The sequence below is a fragment of the Vipera berus genome (genome assembly GCF_964194415.1).
Source record: "Vipera berus genome assembly, chromosome: 1".
NCBI classification, from domain to species: domain Eukaryota; kingdom Metazoa; phylum Chordata; class Lepidosauria; order Squamata; family Viperidae; genus Vipera; species Vipera berus.
Genome location: NC_138202.1, coordinates 89,363,653 through 89,379,800, shown reverse-complemented (window position 1 = coordinate 89,379,800; position 16,148 = coordinate 89,363,653). Strand labels below are relative to the sequence as shown.

Below are 16,148 nucleotides of genomic sequence, written 5' to 3'. Positions count from 1 at the left end.
GGCAACTGTCAGAAAATATTAATAGCCTCAACTCCTTTTATTAAGTTGTTAGTGCAACAGACCCACCTCGGCAGATGGTCCCATTCCCCACATATCCAGGTTTGCAGGTGCAGAGATGTCCTCTGATTGTATTGGTACAGATTGCATTCTCATCACAGTTGTGCTGTCCACTGTCACATTCATCACGCTCTACAAAAGCAAAAACAATGCAAGAAAATGTGAGGGAGAGGAAAGGTAGAATAAATTTTCAGCTTGCTGATCTGACATTTCAAAAGTCATTTATAACTAATGGCTGTATTGCTACGACAGCTGAACAGCACAAAAGAGGCATTCAGTGGAGAAATGTGATATCAAGTCCATTTCACGTTATGATTTATACCTGGTCATCTCACCTATTTGAGATATGGGGAAAGACACTACCTGATAAAAGTATTAGCAAAGAAGAACTAAGTAAAACAAAATGTTGAATACTGAATTATTTCCAAAGCATCATTCATCATGTTTGTTGTTATGCTACTCATTAGATCAACTTAGAATAGCTATCCAGAAGACATCTTTGTACACTGCATTTGCTTCCTGGTTAGAGTTAACAATATTATCTCTTTTACGTATCTTTCGAACATCAAACTTGGTAGAGTGGCCTCAATTTTAAGAAGCATTACTATTTTATTTGATTAGGTTAGGACTCTGAGCTTGTTGATCAGAAGGTCGGCAGTTTGGCGGGTCGAATCCCAAATGCCGGGTAACAGAGTGAGCACCTGTTACTCATCCCAGCTTCTGCCAACCTAGCAGTGGGAAGGTAACAGCATTCTGTGCGCCTTTGGCGTCTAGTCATGCTGGCCACATGACCACAGAGACGTCCTTGGACAAGAAGTGGCTCTTTGGCTTTAAAACGGAGATGAGCACCGGCCTCTAGAGTTGGAAACGACTAGCACACATGTGCGGGGGAACCTTTACCTTTACCTATGTTTCCTGAAATTCAGATAGGTCCAACTATGCCAAAGGGGTTTAAAGATGAGCTAGGGAAGAGAAACATCTTCTCACTCCATCTCAAGATAAACTTTCCTAAACTGGTTAATGTACTGTATATCTACCCTTTCTAATTACCGTATATACTTGAGTATAAGCCGACTCGAGTATAAGCCGAGACCCCCAATTTCACCCCCAAAAACTGGAAAAAGTTATTGACTCGAGTATAAGCCGATCCGCCGTTCTGCAAGCCTCTGCCGCCAGCAGAGGCTCGATCCGCCATTTTGCAAGCCTGAATACACAGGAATACCCTGTGTGGCCAAGGCTCGTCGGCAGGTCTCCGTTCCTCCTGCCGACTTTTGGGGAGGTTTGGGCGCCTCCCCAAACCTCCCCAAACGTCGGCAGGTCTCCGTTCCTCCTGCCGACCTTTGGGGAGGTTTGGGCGCCTCCCCAAACCTCCCCAAACCTCGGCAGGTCTCCGTTCCTCCTGCCGACCTTTGGGGAGGTTTGGGCGCCTCCCCAAACCTCGGCAGGTCTCCGTTCCTCCGCGCAGACCTGCCGACCTTTGGGGAGGTTTGGGCGCCTCCCCAAACCTCGGCAGCTCTCCGTTCCTCCTGCCGACCTTTGGGGAGGTTTGGGCGCCTCCCCAAACCTCGGCAGGTCTCCGTTCCTCCTGCCGACCTTTGGGGAGGTTTGGGCGCCTCCCCAAACCTCCCCAAACCTCTGCAGGTCTCCGTTCCTCCGCGCAGACCTGCCGACCTTTGGGGAGGTTTGGGCGCCTCCCCAAACCTCCCCAAACCTCGGCAGGTCTCCGTTCCTCCTGCCGACCTTTGGGGAGGTTTGGGCGCCTCCCCAAACCTCCCCAAACCTCGGCAGGTCTCCGTTCCTCCTGCCGACCTTTGGGGAGGTTTGGGCGCCTCCCCAAACCTCGGCAGGTCTCCGTTCCTCCTGCCGACCTTTGGGGAGGTTTGGGCGCCTCCCCAAACCTCCCCAAACCTCGGCAGGTCTCCGTTCCTCCTGCCGACCTTTGGGGAGGTTTGGGCGCCTCCCCAAACCTCCCCAAACCTCTGCAGGTCTCCGTTCCTCCGCGCAGACCTGCCGACCTTTGGGGAGGTTTGGGCGCCTCCCCAAACCTCCCCAGGTCTCCGTTCCTGTTTGGGGAGGTTTGGGCGCCTCCCCAAACCTCCCCAAACCTCGGCAGGTCTCCGTTCCTCCTGCCGACCTTTGGGGAGGTTTGGGCGCCTCCCCAAACCTCCCCAAACCTCGGCAGGTCTCCGTTCCTCCTGCCGACCTTTGGGGAGGTTTGGGCGCCTCCCCAAACCTCGGCAGGTCTCCGTTCCTCCTGCCGACCTTTGGGGAGGTTTGGGCGCCTCCCCAAACCTCGGCAGGTCTCCGTTCCTCCTGCCGACCTTTGGGGAGGTTTGGGCGCCTCCCCAAACCTCCCCAAACCTCTGCAGGTCTCCGTTCCTCCTGCCGACCTTTGGGGAGGTTTGGGCGCCTCCCCAAACCTCGGCAGGTCTCCGTTCCTCCTGCCGACCTTTGGGGAGGTTTGGGCGCCTCCCCAAACCTCCCCAAACCTCGGCAGGTCTCCGTTCCTCCTGCCGACCTTTGGGGAGGTTTGGGCGCCTCCCCAAACCTCCCCAAACCTCTGCAGGTCTCCGTTCCTCCGCGCAGACCTGCCGACCTTTGGGGAGGTTTGGGCGCCTCCCCAAACCTCCCCAAACCTCGGCAGGTCTCCGTTCCTGTTTGGGGAGGTTTGGGCGCCTCCCCAAACCTCCCCAAACCTCGGCAGGTCTCCGTTCCTCCGCGCAGACCTGCCGACGTTTGGGGAGGTTTGGGGAGGCGCCCAAACCTCCCCAAAGGTCGGCAGGAAGAACGGAGACCTGCCGAGGTTTGGGGAGGTTTGGGGAGGCGCCCAAACCTCCCCAAACAGGAACGGAGACCTGCCGAGGTTTGGGGAGGTTTGGGGAGGCGCCCAAACCTCCCCAAACAGGAACGGAGACCTGCCAAGGTTTGGGGAGGTTTGGGGAGGCGCCCAAACCTCCCCAAAGGTCGGCAGGTCTGCGCGGAGGAACGGAGACCTGCCGAGGTTTTGGGAGGTTTGGGGAGGCGCCCAAACCTCCCCAAACAGGAACGGAGACCTGCCGAGGTTTGGGGACGTTTGGGGAGGCGCCCAAACCTCCCCAAAGGTCGGCAGGTCTGCGCGGAGGAACGGAGACCTGCCGAGGTTTGGGGAGGTTTGGGGAGGCGCCCAAACCTCCCCAAACAGGAACGGAGACCTGCCGAGGTTTGGGGACGTTTGGGGAGGCGCCCAAACCTCCCCAAAGGTCGGCAGGTCTGCGCGGAGGAACGGAGACCTGCCGAGGTTTGGGGAGGTTTGGGGAGGCGCCCAAACCTCCCCAAACAGGAACGGAGACCTGCCGAGGTTTGGGGACGTTTGGGGAGGCGCCCAAACCTCCCCAAAGGTCGGCAGGTCTGCGCGGAGGAACGGAGACCTGCCGAGGTTTTGGGAGGTTTGGGGAGGCGCCCAAACCTCCCCAAACAGGAACGGAGACCTGCCGAGGTTTGGGGACGTTTGGGGAGGCGCCCAAACCTCCCCAAAGGTCGGCAGGTCTGCGCGGAGGAACGGAGACCTGCCGAGGTTTGGGGAGGTTTGGGGAGGCGCCCAAACCTCCCCAAACAGGAACGGAGACCTGCCGAGGTTTGGAGACGTTTGGGGAGGCGCCCAAACCTCCCCAAAGGTCGGCAGGTCTGCGCGGAGGAACGGAGACCTGCCGAGGTTTGGGGAGGCGCCCAAACCTCCCCAAACAGGAACGGAGACCTGCCGAGGTTTGGGGAGGTTTGGGGAGGCGCCCAAACCTCCCCAAAGGTCGGCAGGTCTGCGCGGAGGAACGGAGACCTGCCGAGGTTTGGGGAGGTTTGGGGAGGCGCCCAAACCTCCCCAAACAGGAACGGAGACCTGCCGAGGTTTGGGGAGGTTTGGGGAGGCGCCCAAACCTCCCCAAAGGTCGGCAGGAAGAATGGAGACCTACCGAGGTTTGGGGAGGTTTGGGGAGGCGCCCAAACCTCCCCAAACAGGAACGGAGACCTGGGGAGGTTTGGGGAGGCGCCCAAACCTTCCCAAACGTCGGCAGGTCTGCGCGGAGGAACGGAGACCTGCCGAGGTTTGGGGAGGCGCCCAAACCTCCCCAAAGGTCGGCAGGAGGAACGGAGACCTGCCGAGGTTTGGGGAGGTTTGGGGAGGCGCCCAAACCTCCCCAAAGGTCGGCAGGAGGAACGGAGACCTGCCGAGGTTTGGGGAGGTTTGGGGAGGCGCCCAAACCTCCCCAAAGGTCGGCAGGAAGAACGGAGACCTGCCGAGGTTTGGGGAGGTTTGGGGAGGCGCCCAAACCTCCCCAAACAGGAACGGAGACCTGGGGAGGTTTGGGGAGGCGCCCAAACCTTCCCAAACGTCGGCAGGTCTGCGCGGAGGAACGGAGACCTGCCGAGGTTTGGGGAGGCGCCCAAACCTCCCCAAAGGTCGGCAGGAGGAACGGAGACCTGCCGAGGTTTGGGGAGGTTTGGGGAGGCGCCCAAACCTCCCCAAAGGTCGGCAGGAGGAACGGAGACCTGCCGAGGTTTGGGGAGGTTTGGGGAGGCGCCCAAACCTCCCCAAACGTCGGCAGGTCTGCGCGGAGGAACGGAGACCTGCCGAGGTTTGGGGAGGCGCCCAAACCTCCCCAAACGTCGGCAAGTCTCCGTTCCTCCGCGCCCTGCCTGCCTGCTTCTTTCCGCTGCGGAAAGAAGCAGGCAGGCAAGGCGCGGAGTTTGGGGAGGTGCGCGCGCACCTCCCCAAACCTCCCCAAACTTCGGCAGGTCTCGGACGGCGGTGGCTTGGGAGAGGTGCGGGCGATCCCGGAAGCACCAAAGCCTCGGCCGCGCACAAGTCCTCGGTAAGTTTTTTTGTTGACTGGAGTATAAGCCGAAGTGGAATTTTTCAGCCCAAAAAGTGGGCTGAAAAATTCGGCTTATACTCAAGTATATACGGTACGTCAACCATAATTTTTTAATAGGGGATACCAGCTTGCATGTTACTTTAAAGACACACTGTATCTAGCAGTTTTATTTATTTTGCACCCTAATAAAAAAGCAACTGTAGGGCATTTAACCTGGTATCATAGAAGGGAAGTTTTCTCTACTGCTTTCTCTACTGTGATTCCAAATCCCAGTGAATCTCCTTTGCCAACAAGTTGTACTGTCAAAAATGAATCCATTCATTTCATGACCTGTTTTTGGATGTATACTTATTGCTGCTGAAGGTCCAGCTGGCAGCAAGGAAAACAAATGAAAAAAGCCAACACTCCTTGCATCCTACTGTCTTTTCACTAAAGGGATACAAAAAAGGTATAACTATTTTCTGTCTTTAAGGGTCGGTAATCTTAGTTGAAACCTAAAGCCCAAATCATTATGGCTTCATTTTTAATAAAACAACAATTACCAATTTTATTTTACAGCTGGACTAAATATCCACTTTTTTATTTATTCAGTATTCCATATACCACCCAATTCCATGGACTCAAGGTGGTTTTCAGGAAATGCCTCATTCCAAATATACAGAACTTAATTGAAAAATGAGATAATAATTTGCTAAATAATAACAACTTATAGCAGTCCTAATAACACTCAATGGTGTACAGAACAGCCAGATTTTAAGCATTTCCTAAAGGCCAGGATGTTTGGAATATTCTGGAGCTTGAAACAGAAACTGTTCCAAAGCATGAGGGCAGCAACTAAAAGGATGCATTGCAGGCCCTTTCACACTTTTAGGGGTTGGAACCTCTATCCTAGAATGCACAGGGTGAGTCAAATCTTAATGGGAGTGATGGTCTGGCAAGTACCAAGAGGCAAGCCATATAGGGTTTCAAACACAATATCCATGGTTTTTAATTGGATCCAGAAGCAACTTAGTAACCAGTACAGAAGTCATAGCTTAGGTTTTACATAGCTCATCTTCTGTCATTTAGTTAGCAGACTGTCCGACTGTGCTGTGAACCAACTGAAGCTTCCAAGTTAACTTCAAAGGTATATTATGTGTTGTGTGTCATGGCAGTCTAGTCATTAGGTGATCAGGGCATTCGGGGAGCCATTGTCAGGACCACACTTCTCATTACTTAGCAGCACTTTAAAAAGTAAATGTGGTCAGCAAGCAAAACTTGCTACAAATCTCCTACTGATCAAGACTTAATACTCTAGTATTGCTGAGCCTATTGCCTTTCAAAATACATCTGCAGAACAATTATTATCTCAAAGCTAGCGGCAGTTATTGTTGACTTTCTGTTGAGGGCAGTTACTGTTTCCTCTAGTGCCTCACATTGCTTTGACTTTCATTCAGATTATGAATATCCATTTATTATGTGAATGCTGTCAGCTTGGTAAGGATCCAGCAGACAGTAGCAGAGGTTTTAGAATATACATTATACTAGGCCGAGAATAAATGGCCTCAACTTTCTTACTCGGGAAAGAAGATTAAGTGGAGCTATTAGAACAGGTTTAAAACTCTATATATCAAATGCCTATCATGAAGAAGATATATTTTTTCTCCCTTGTCATTACAAGAGCAACATGATACACCCAAACTGAGGGGTAACAGCAAGAGAGAGGCAGGCTGGATATATGAAAGCAAGCTTCAAAATTGTACCCCATGGACTAAGGACCAAGTGGCTCTGGGAACTGGTGGGGACTTTATTAAGGGGAGAGGGAAGCGTCTCGTCCAATTGTGTATTGTGACTCAGTTGCCATAGGAAATTTGAAAGGGTACATTATGAGATGGCAACCAAAATTATTTTCAGACCTGTAGTGCCAAAAGCATTAGATAAAAAGTATGCAATTTGCCATTCCTCCTGAGGGCACTTGTGGGCACTTAAGCAGCAAATTTCATTTACTTTGCAATCAGTTCTTTTATATGTCTATCAATGCCCAGTTTAATACAGCAGTTATACTTCTGGGGCATTCTACAATCACAGTCTATCTGGATTACTTTTCATCAGAAGAAGAAAAGGCAAATGTCCAGGAATCTCAAGCTAACTTAAAACAAACAGCATGAAAGCCAACAATCTAGTTCTGGCTTTCACCACCCAGTGCAGCAAATCATGGGTGATATCATCGATATATTACATGATTTTCTCCCTCATTTACTAAAAATGCCCCCAATTTGGCTCGCTGTTTGCTCACTATTATGGCCAAGCCAGGAAATCAAAAGTGCCGAATGCAGAGAATATTTCCTCTTTTTGATTAAGCTGAGGCCCTTTTGTAGAGAGGACTAGTTGAGGAAAGGATTCCACTGGAAGAAAAGTGAGGTGCCTTCAATGGTACAACAATTCTAACAGCAACAGGGAAGAAAAATATTTCAAAGAATCCAAGGATGCCCCTTCCAAATTAAGACTACACAAATGTTTCTGTCCATTCGTATCACAAATTGCTGGGCTTTGGTAAAAGTATATATGAATAAGCTACTACTGTCAGAACCATAAACGTTTCTTGTGTTATTCATTTTGCTAATCAGAATAGCAGGTAATATGTTTTTTTTTTAAATTCCTCATCAGTTCTTCCTTCTCACTAGTTAATTAAAAAGGAATCAACTTTTTTGCTCAAGGCAGGAGGAAAGCCAATAACCAAATTCTAGTCACCTGGCTCAGTCTGTTCCCATTTCCCATCTCTTTTATGCTCTCTTCTGTTAGACCTGTCCACCTTATATCTCCCCTCACCCATTTTTCCAAGATAGGATTAGCAATACATTTGCTTCAGGCAGAAACCTCTTAGGAAATGAGACAGGAAACTCAATTTCTTCCTTTCTTCCTTTCTCCTTGCTCCCTCTCTCTCTTTTGAGCTATGCTCTCTTCTTTCCTTCCTTTCGGCTCCATCTGTAACTGAAGTCACTCAGATGAAAGACAGAAAGAGACAACCTTTCTAACTAGTCTTTTTGCTAATTCCAGAGAAAACTGATTTTGAATCAAGTCTGAGCCTGAAAATGGACAATGTGGTCCTCAAGCAAGGATCTTCCACTGAAATACAGCTCTAGGATTTACTAAAACTTGTAAGAGCTGAACCAATCCCCTCCAGGATGTAATTTTATTAGACTTTGGAGGCACAGTCTTCTTACATCCCTTTAGGAGCTTGGATGTCTACAAAAGACCATGGTTTCAATAAATTAATGGGCAAACCCATCCAATGAGGAGTGGCAAAGTTGTTATTCAGGGGCCCTTTCCTTACCTTTCTTCCCATCCAAATGTTGGAAGATCCATCTAACACTGAACTTTGATGGCCAGAATTCTAACCACAAGCTGTGAAAGATATGCTTCCCCTCTTCTCTTCAATTATCTTTATTTTATCCTCTATTCCAGTGGTGTAATTCAGCCAGTTTGCACCAGTTTGGCAGAACTAGTAGCTAATTTTTTGTTGCCCAGGCCCAGAATGGACTTCCAGAAGCAGCATCCACAGAGGGAACCAGTTGTGCACATATTTGAATCCCACCACTGTTCTATTTCCAGTCAGATAAAATGTTACCTTTGTAAAAGGGCTATCCCTTAGCATGTGTGTGCATTAGCAACAACGATTGTATATATACTATAGAAAGATGACTGAGGAATCACAGTCTGCGTATATTTTTGCATGAGTAAACTCTTGTAAGGTAATCTATTTCAATGTTTTAAGATAATCTAAATAATTTTAAGGTAGTCAATTTTATTTTGCTTATTGCTATGGTTCTTATCTTTATGTAAAAATGATTATAAATTTAGGGAAGAATTTGATGTGATGTGCACAACAGGACAGTAATACCACTAACTGTGTAGCAGATTTTTTTTTATGCTGTAAACTGAGCCACAGTTAGCCTACATATCCATGTTTTCATATACTTTCCTTCTAAGGTGTCTCAGTAACATATTGACAACCTTTTTTGGACTCTTCATTTACAATGAATACTTTCCCCAGAGAACTTATTCTTTTATAGTATTTTGCATCATAGAATTCAATTAGTAATTTGTCCTTGATTTCAAAACTTTCGTGAAGCCGTCTCCTTATAGCCACTTGTTTTTCTGGAATGACTTTTACTTCAGCTTCATCAGTATAACTTCTGAGACACTCCTTGAAAACATATTTGGATAACGTGTCAAAAAAAAGAATCCTCCTCCACCTCAATAACAATAATGTTTATATAGAACAGAGTTCCCCAATCTTTTCGGGTTGGCAGCCTGGAGGGAAAGGAGGAACAGGGAAATGTATGTGCATGTGAGCGCATGCACATTCATGCACAAAACAGGTGTGCCCATGATGGCAGTGCTAGCATCTGTGCATGTGTGCAAGCATCTGCACACACCCACATTGGTGCTCATGACAGTGCTGGCACCCGTACATGTGCATAAATGGGCTGCTAGCACCCACATGCATGGGCAAATGGACCGCTAGTGCCCATTCGCATGCGCAAATGTGGTGCCAGCACCAGAGTGCATGTGCAAATGGGGTGCTAGTGCTTGTGTGATGCTGGCAGCAATGCTAGCACACTCATGCATGTGCAATTGGGACCACTAACACCAGCATAGAGGCACTAGCACGAGTGGGGAGGGTGCATGCACACATGTGTTAACTCGCCATCCATTCCTGTGGCCCAGTGGCCAAAAGGCCACGGGCTGGTACTGGGCCACAGCCCAGAGGTTGGAGACCCCTGATATAGAATATTGATTTCTGTGTATAATGTTCTCATATAGGATCCAGCAATTCTTTAAAGTTTCAGACATTACATTCTAGCCATGCATTGTGATTAGTGCTTGACACAATCATGGATGAACATTCAGTTGTACACATACTAATTGAAATAGGATTATATCTGCTGACTCTACTCATTTACAGGCTTCTTTAAGCATATAATTAGCTGTAAGTACACCAGGCACTTTGGCTGAAAGTCAAAGTCACACTGAAGATTCGATATACGCACAGAAGCCATTTTCTCTGCAGACATGAGAATAACGTCACTGATTTTAAAAAGAACAATCTATGTAAAAAAAATGTTTCCATTTCAGGAGTGCTAGATTACCCTGGAAGAAACAACATAACAGGATAACAAAAGTATGATGGCAAGTTTCCTATTTCTGTAAAATGAATGCAGATTGTCCTTTGCCGTCTGCTTTTTTTAACCCATATTTTGTATGATGCTAGTACTTGGCTACAGGATTTTATTTCAGAAGTCTATTATAAATCTCATTACATCTACTGTGCTTCTGTGAGCAATTATACTTGTCAATAACTATTCTTGCATAATGTGACATTAGAGTTTTATGAGACATTTCTGCAATGAAATATGAGTTGATGCTTATGGCACTGTGGCAGTGAAAGTGTTTAGAACATGCTGCACACCAAGTAGATAAGATTTTTTAAAACATAATCTTGCTTGAAATTGTGTGTCTCTGTGTGTGTGTGTGTGCTACAATATTAATATTCAAGTAATAAAGAGCTAATTTGGTGTAGTGGTTCAGGCATTAGACTAGAAATGGGAAAACCATGAGTTTTAGTCCTGTCTTAGGCCTAATGAGAGCTGGGTGCCCTTGGGCCAACCAGACTCAGCTCTAGGAAGGAAGCAATGGCAAACCACTTTTGAAATCTTGCCAAAAATAATCTGCAGGAATTTATCCAGGCAGTTGCCAGGAATCAAGAGTGACTTCAAGGTAGTCTCTCCCCCAAAATAAAACAGAACTTTATGGTTTTCAACTGAAATTAGAGTAATGAAGTTGCAAAATACAAAGCCGAAACAAGCTAACTTTCTGCAAATCTTTATGAACCATGTATTCTAAAGTGACAATAGTATTTATCTGTCTTCGATATTGTTAAAAGTGAATGCCAATAGGAAGGCATAAAAAATAATTCAAGTGATGCTGTTATCTCAGAGGAATTCAGCCTGATATACAATCAGTCATGTATTCTTTCAAAAGATTATCCTAAATGTAAGCACAATGACAAAACAATCAAAATCTGACAAAACTTTCAGGGAAATGTTAAAGAAACCCTAAAACAAGTAGGCATAAGTTATGTATGGCGACAGGAAAAATTTATAGTAGAGAACTGACTGAGTCTGAGCCAATCAGTATTAATATGAATGAATTACTTTTGATTAACTATATTGCTGAGTACAAGAAAAAGTAGTACAATCCAGCAAGTGATGTATGACTAACACTTATAATTGATTGTGAGCTCTTTTGTTCTCCCCCCCACCTCCCATCTCTTTGCATATACTGTATAGTAGCTAATCCAGAAAGGAAAAGTAGTTAGGAAAGCAGATGCTGTAACTCTTGCTGCATTACAATATGTACTATGATTCATATATAATACCTAAAATATTAGCATGTATTGGATAAAATCTCATTAATTTCTGCATGGCAGAACTATATGGAACTATACCTACTTCTTACTCAGCACTCTGAAAGCTTGGGTGCTAGAGCACTACCCAATAACAACCCACCCTACCCTTCTTGCCAAATCTTTAAAGAGAGGAGGCATATTTGCACACAAATACTGTAGTTTCCGGCGTATAAGACTACTTTTTAACCCATGAAAATCTTCTCAAAAGTCAGGGGTCGTCTTATACGCTGGGTGCTGAAAATTTAGGGACAGGGCTGGCTGGAAAACCTGGAGCGGATCTCCCATTTGGTCTTTTTTTAAAAAATCCCATTTATATCCTGCCCTTCTCCGAAGACTCAGGGTGGCTTACAATTTAAAGCACAAATCAATGTGCTTAGCAATAGCCTTCATTCTGTGTATATGCCTGTTTATTAGGGCTTTCACACACACACACCCAAGCAGCATTATTACAAAGTCAGCTTATTGTCCCCAACAATCTGGGTCCTCATTTTACCTACCTTGGAAGGATGGAAAGCTGTGTCAACCTTGAGCCTGGTGGGATGCGAACCTGCACTAATTGCAGGCAGCTTGTGTTACTTAAGGCTCTGTGCAGGGAAAGCTTTAGAGTGAATTAGGAAAAGTGAAAAAGTGAATTAGGAAAATAGGGAATGGTTGCTGGAAGCAGGGGCTGCCACAAAGAAGAGGGAGTCAAGCTATTCTCCAAAGCACCTGAAAGCAGGACAAGAAGTAATGGATGGAAACTAATCAAGGAGAGAAGCAACCTAGAACTAAGGAGAAACTTCCTGACAGTTAGAACAATTAACCAGTGGAACAACCTGCCTCCAGAAGTGGTGAATGCTCCAACACTGGAAGTTTTTAAGAAGAGATTGGACAGCCATTTGTCTGAAATGGTATAGGGTTTCCTGCCTTAGCAGGGGGTTGGGACTAGATGACCTCCAAGGTCCCCTCCAACAACTTCTTCTTCTTCTTCTTCTTCTTCTTCTTCTTCTTCTTCTTCTTCTTCTTCTTCTTCTTCTTCTTCTTCTTCTTCTTCTTCTTCTTCTTCTTCTTCTTCTTCTTCTTCTTCTTATTATTATTATTATTATTATTATTATTATTATTATTATTATTATTATTATTATTATTATAGTTTAATCCACTTGCACTGTTTTATGTTTACATGTTTGATGACAAACAGCCTTATGTTTATAAGTGACAGTTTTCCTACTAAGCACCTGCATGTCATAAGCATTTATGCTTATACGCCCAGTCGTCTTATATGCCGGAAAATACGGTAGTTAGCTCTACGTGCAAACCGCACAATGACCTCTTTATTTAGAATCAACTTGAAAACATTTACTCTTGATTGCATTCTGATTTTATTTAAACACAAGATGCAATCCACTGGGCAAAGAATCTGCTTAACCCAAAACTACCATCACACAAATGCAAAAAGACACATGCACATATACGAACAAATCTAAAGTACCGTATATACTTGAGTATAAGCCGACTCGAGTATAAGCCAAGACCCCCAATTTCACCCCCAAAAACTGGGAAAAGTTGTTGACTCGAGTATAAGCCGATCCGCCGTTCTGCATGCCTCGGAGGCTGGATCCGCACTCTGCAAGCCTCTGGGATCCTGGGAGGCCTAATGCAAGCACCAGCCCGCCTGCCTCAGGTCTCCCCCACCCCCAGATACTGGGCTTCAGCACAGCTGGCTGTCTTGCCAAAGAGAAACATCTGGGAAGGAAAACCCTGTCTTACCTCTTTCCCAATTCTGCCTCTGCCCTTCCTCCTACCAAGGTGTTCTGGGACTAGTTCCCTAGCCTTTTGGAGCTTTTGGTGTTCGCCCATCAGCTGTCTACGGGGAGGCAACAAAGCTGCCTCTCTAGGCTTTGAGAAAAGGCCCCTTGCACAAAAGGCAGCTTCAGGACGAGCTTCCAAAAACCCTTTCCTTCCTTAACGCCCTCCCCACCTTCCCCCAGAAAGCCATATTTCTTTTTTTTTTATTGAAAATTTTTATTGAAGTTACAATATTATCCCCTCCCCAACCCACCCCAGAACCCCTCCCCCTCCCCCATATTTCTTCAATAACAAAAACATAAAAAGCTGGTTGGGATGTACTCGCTGATTTCCCCCCCCCCTTTTTTTTAGATGCTAAAACTAAACTCTCCCTCTGCCTTCCAACCAATATCCCTTTTTAAAATCTTACCTTGGCTCCAGATGGAAGAGTAGAGGAACTAAGCTAGTAAGGAGAGAATTTTTTTCTGCAACTTTTTACTCCTGAAGTAGTAGTAGTAGTAATAGTAGTAGTAGGAATAATAATAATAAATCCCTAAAAGTTGTGCCAGAAAATGGAGGACGCTGGGTCTTTGCAAGTTTTAGCTGTCTGTCAGACTGCCTGAAAAGGGTGGCCTTCAGGCAGCCAGGCGGACAGCTAAAGCTTGCAAAGACCCAGCGTCCTCCATTTTCTGGCATAACCTTCGGAGATTACTTTAAAAAAAAAAAACAAAAAAAACCTTCAGAGGAAAAACAGCTGCAGAAACATTTTGTCTCCTTGCTGGCTTGGTTCATCTACTCTTCAGCCAGGAGGGAGTCCAAGGCCTAGAGAAGGAGAGCTTTGCAGCATCCCTATGGACAGCTGATGGGCAGACAGCTGAAAGAAGCAGGCAGGCAGGGCGCGGAGGAACGGAGACCTGCAGGTCTCGGACGGCGGTGGCTTGGGAGAGGTGCGCGCGATCCCGGAAGCACCAAAGCCTCGGCCGCGCACAAGTCCTCGGTAAGTTTTTTTGTTGACTGGAGTATAAGCCGAAGTGGAATTTTTCAGCCCAAAAAGTGGGCTGAAAAATTCGGCTTATACTCAAGTATATACGGTATATGGCTGAAGAAGACAAATATTTAAATATGATTACTTTAATCTATATTTTCCAAAAAAAATATTCTCCAGGGGACTCTGTGTCTTGGTTTACTCTAATAATAATCTAATTCATTTTTTTTAAAGAAGGGACAAGGAGAATAGTGTAGCATGTTTCACTTTTACATTTCTATAATATACTGTATTTTCATATCAGTTGGTTCAGTATAAATTATCTGTCCCATTTTCCTCTTAGAAAAAAACACCAAGCAATTTCTTTTATCATTCCATCTATGCAATTCCCCCCTCCAAATCAATCTTAAATTGGAAATAAAACGTGTGTGTACATATACAGCCTTGCCATTCTATTTTCTGATTTGTAGTCTGCTAGAGTAAAAGAATCTAACAGATAAAATTCACCAAAAGTAAATCAAAGCAAAACAAACAAAGCAAAAACACATTTCCCTCAGAGACCATAAAGTATTTTATACTCAGCTCTTCCCAAACTAGCCTTTAAATATGTAAGAGAAATACAAGTATCCCTTCTTTTCCCCCATACTGTGTGGAAATTTTTTAAATTATTCTGAACTTCAAGATGTATTCTGGTGCACTATTTTATAAAAATCAGTAAAGGTCAGGGCTCTATCTGAATTTTTATTCTAAACGGCACTTCATCCATTTCTACATTTTGTAATGGCAATTATAGGTTACATTACAAAGTCCTTTTTCAAGTGTTTATTTGCATTTATTCTTTGAGACTACATTTGCAGCAAGATGATAGCTTCGCACTAAGATGGTAGCTAAACACTTGTTATTACTGTTATTACAATGGCAACTTTTTGCTTGGTGCCCTTGTAACAACAGCCTGCGTCCAGCTCTCAAAGACAGAAGCTGGAACAACAATGTAAGTGATTCGTAGTCTGAAGTGATGGGCCAGCCACTGTGAAAGAAAAGCTGAATTTCACTAGCACAACAGGTTCAATTATTATTGTAGCTGATATGGAACCGGGTATAATAGCCTCCACATCCTCAAACAGAGCAAATGTCCCTGTTGCTTATTCAGGTTTGTGTGAAGTGTTTCTAATTTTGTTCCTTTGTAATTTAATATAGAAATATTCATGCATTCATGTCTCTGTCTGGCTGGTTGCCTAGTGGCCCTTGAGGTGACAAATTGGTTCAGAATGTGGTAGCTTGTCTATTGGCAGGCACGCAGCACTATGGCTATTTTACAATTTTGTGGCCAAGAACTGTTTGCTAATTGGTTCCCCTGTACAATTCAAGTGTTGATTTTAATCCTCGAAGCTTTGTTATGGCTTGGTACCTAGGTACCTCCTTCAACCCAATTCAACTTAACTGAGATGGTTTGAGGAAAGCTACTAGTAATGGTCATTTCCAGGAACTGAAAAGAGCTGAAGCCTGGAGATATTTTTTTCTCTTGTTTCTCCATTATGCTCTCAACTCTCTGGAATGCCTTCTGGGGCAAGATTAGTTCCATCAGTAATAGCTTCGCTAGGTAAAAATCAAATTATTCCAGAGGGCTTGAAGAGGTTAATGATATGAAATTGTTACTGTTTGATTCATATTAATTTACTTGTATTCACTGTGAACATTTTAATTTTGTGCTTCCTAATTGAAGAATTGCAAGACATTTTAATACATTAAATAAATAAAAGTTGACAAGGAATGAGACATCACACCTGTTGCCTTTACTTGTTCGGATGCCTTAAGGATTAACTCTCTCTCCTCTTAACCTCTACATGCAGCTGGTTGGTGTGGTCATCCACCAGTAGAATCAATATGTTGATAATACCTAATTATACAGCTTGGTAAAGGTAAAGGTAAAGGTTCCCCCGCACATGCGTGCTAGTCGTTTCCGACTCTAGGGGCCAGTGCTCATCTCCGTTTCAAAGCCGAAGAGCCAGCGCTTGTCCGAGGACGTCTCCGTGGTCATGTGGCC

The 16,148-nt window shown here is 45.4% G+C and overlaps 1 protein-coding gene across 1 annotated transcript in view; it reads right to left on the bottom strand.

Annotated features, from left to right (window-relative positions):
- NELL1 (neural EGFL like 1) overlaps positions 1-16,148 on the bottom strand; it is a gene marked incomplete at both ends in the record, with an annotated part of 595,597 nt that overhangs the window by 179,477 nt on the left and 399,972 nt on the right. Inside the window, one exon of the mRNA XM_081332330.1 lies at positions 67-189. Within this exon, the coding sequence (XP_081188456.1) occupies positions 67-189 (123 nt within the window). The remainder of the gene's footprint in view (positions 1-66; positions 190-16,148) is intronic.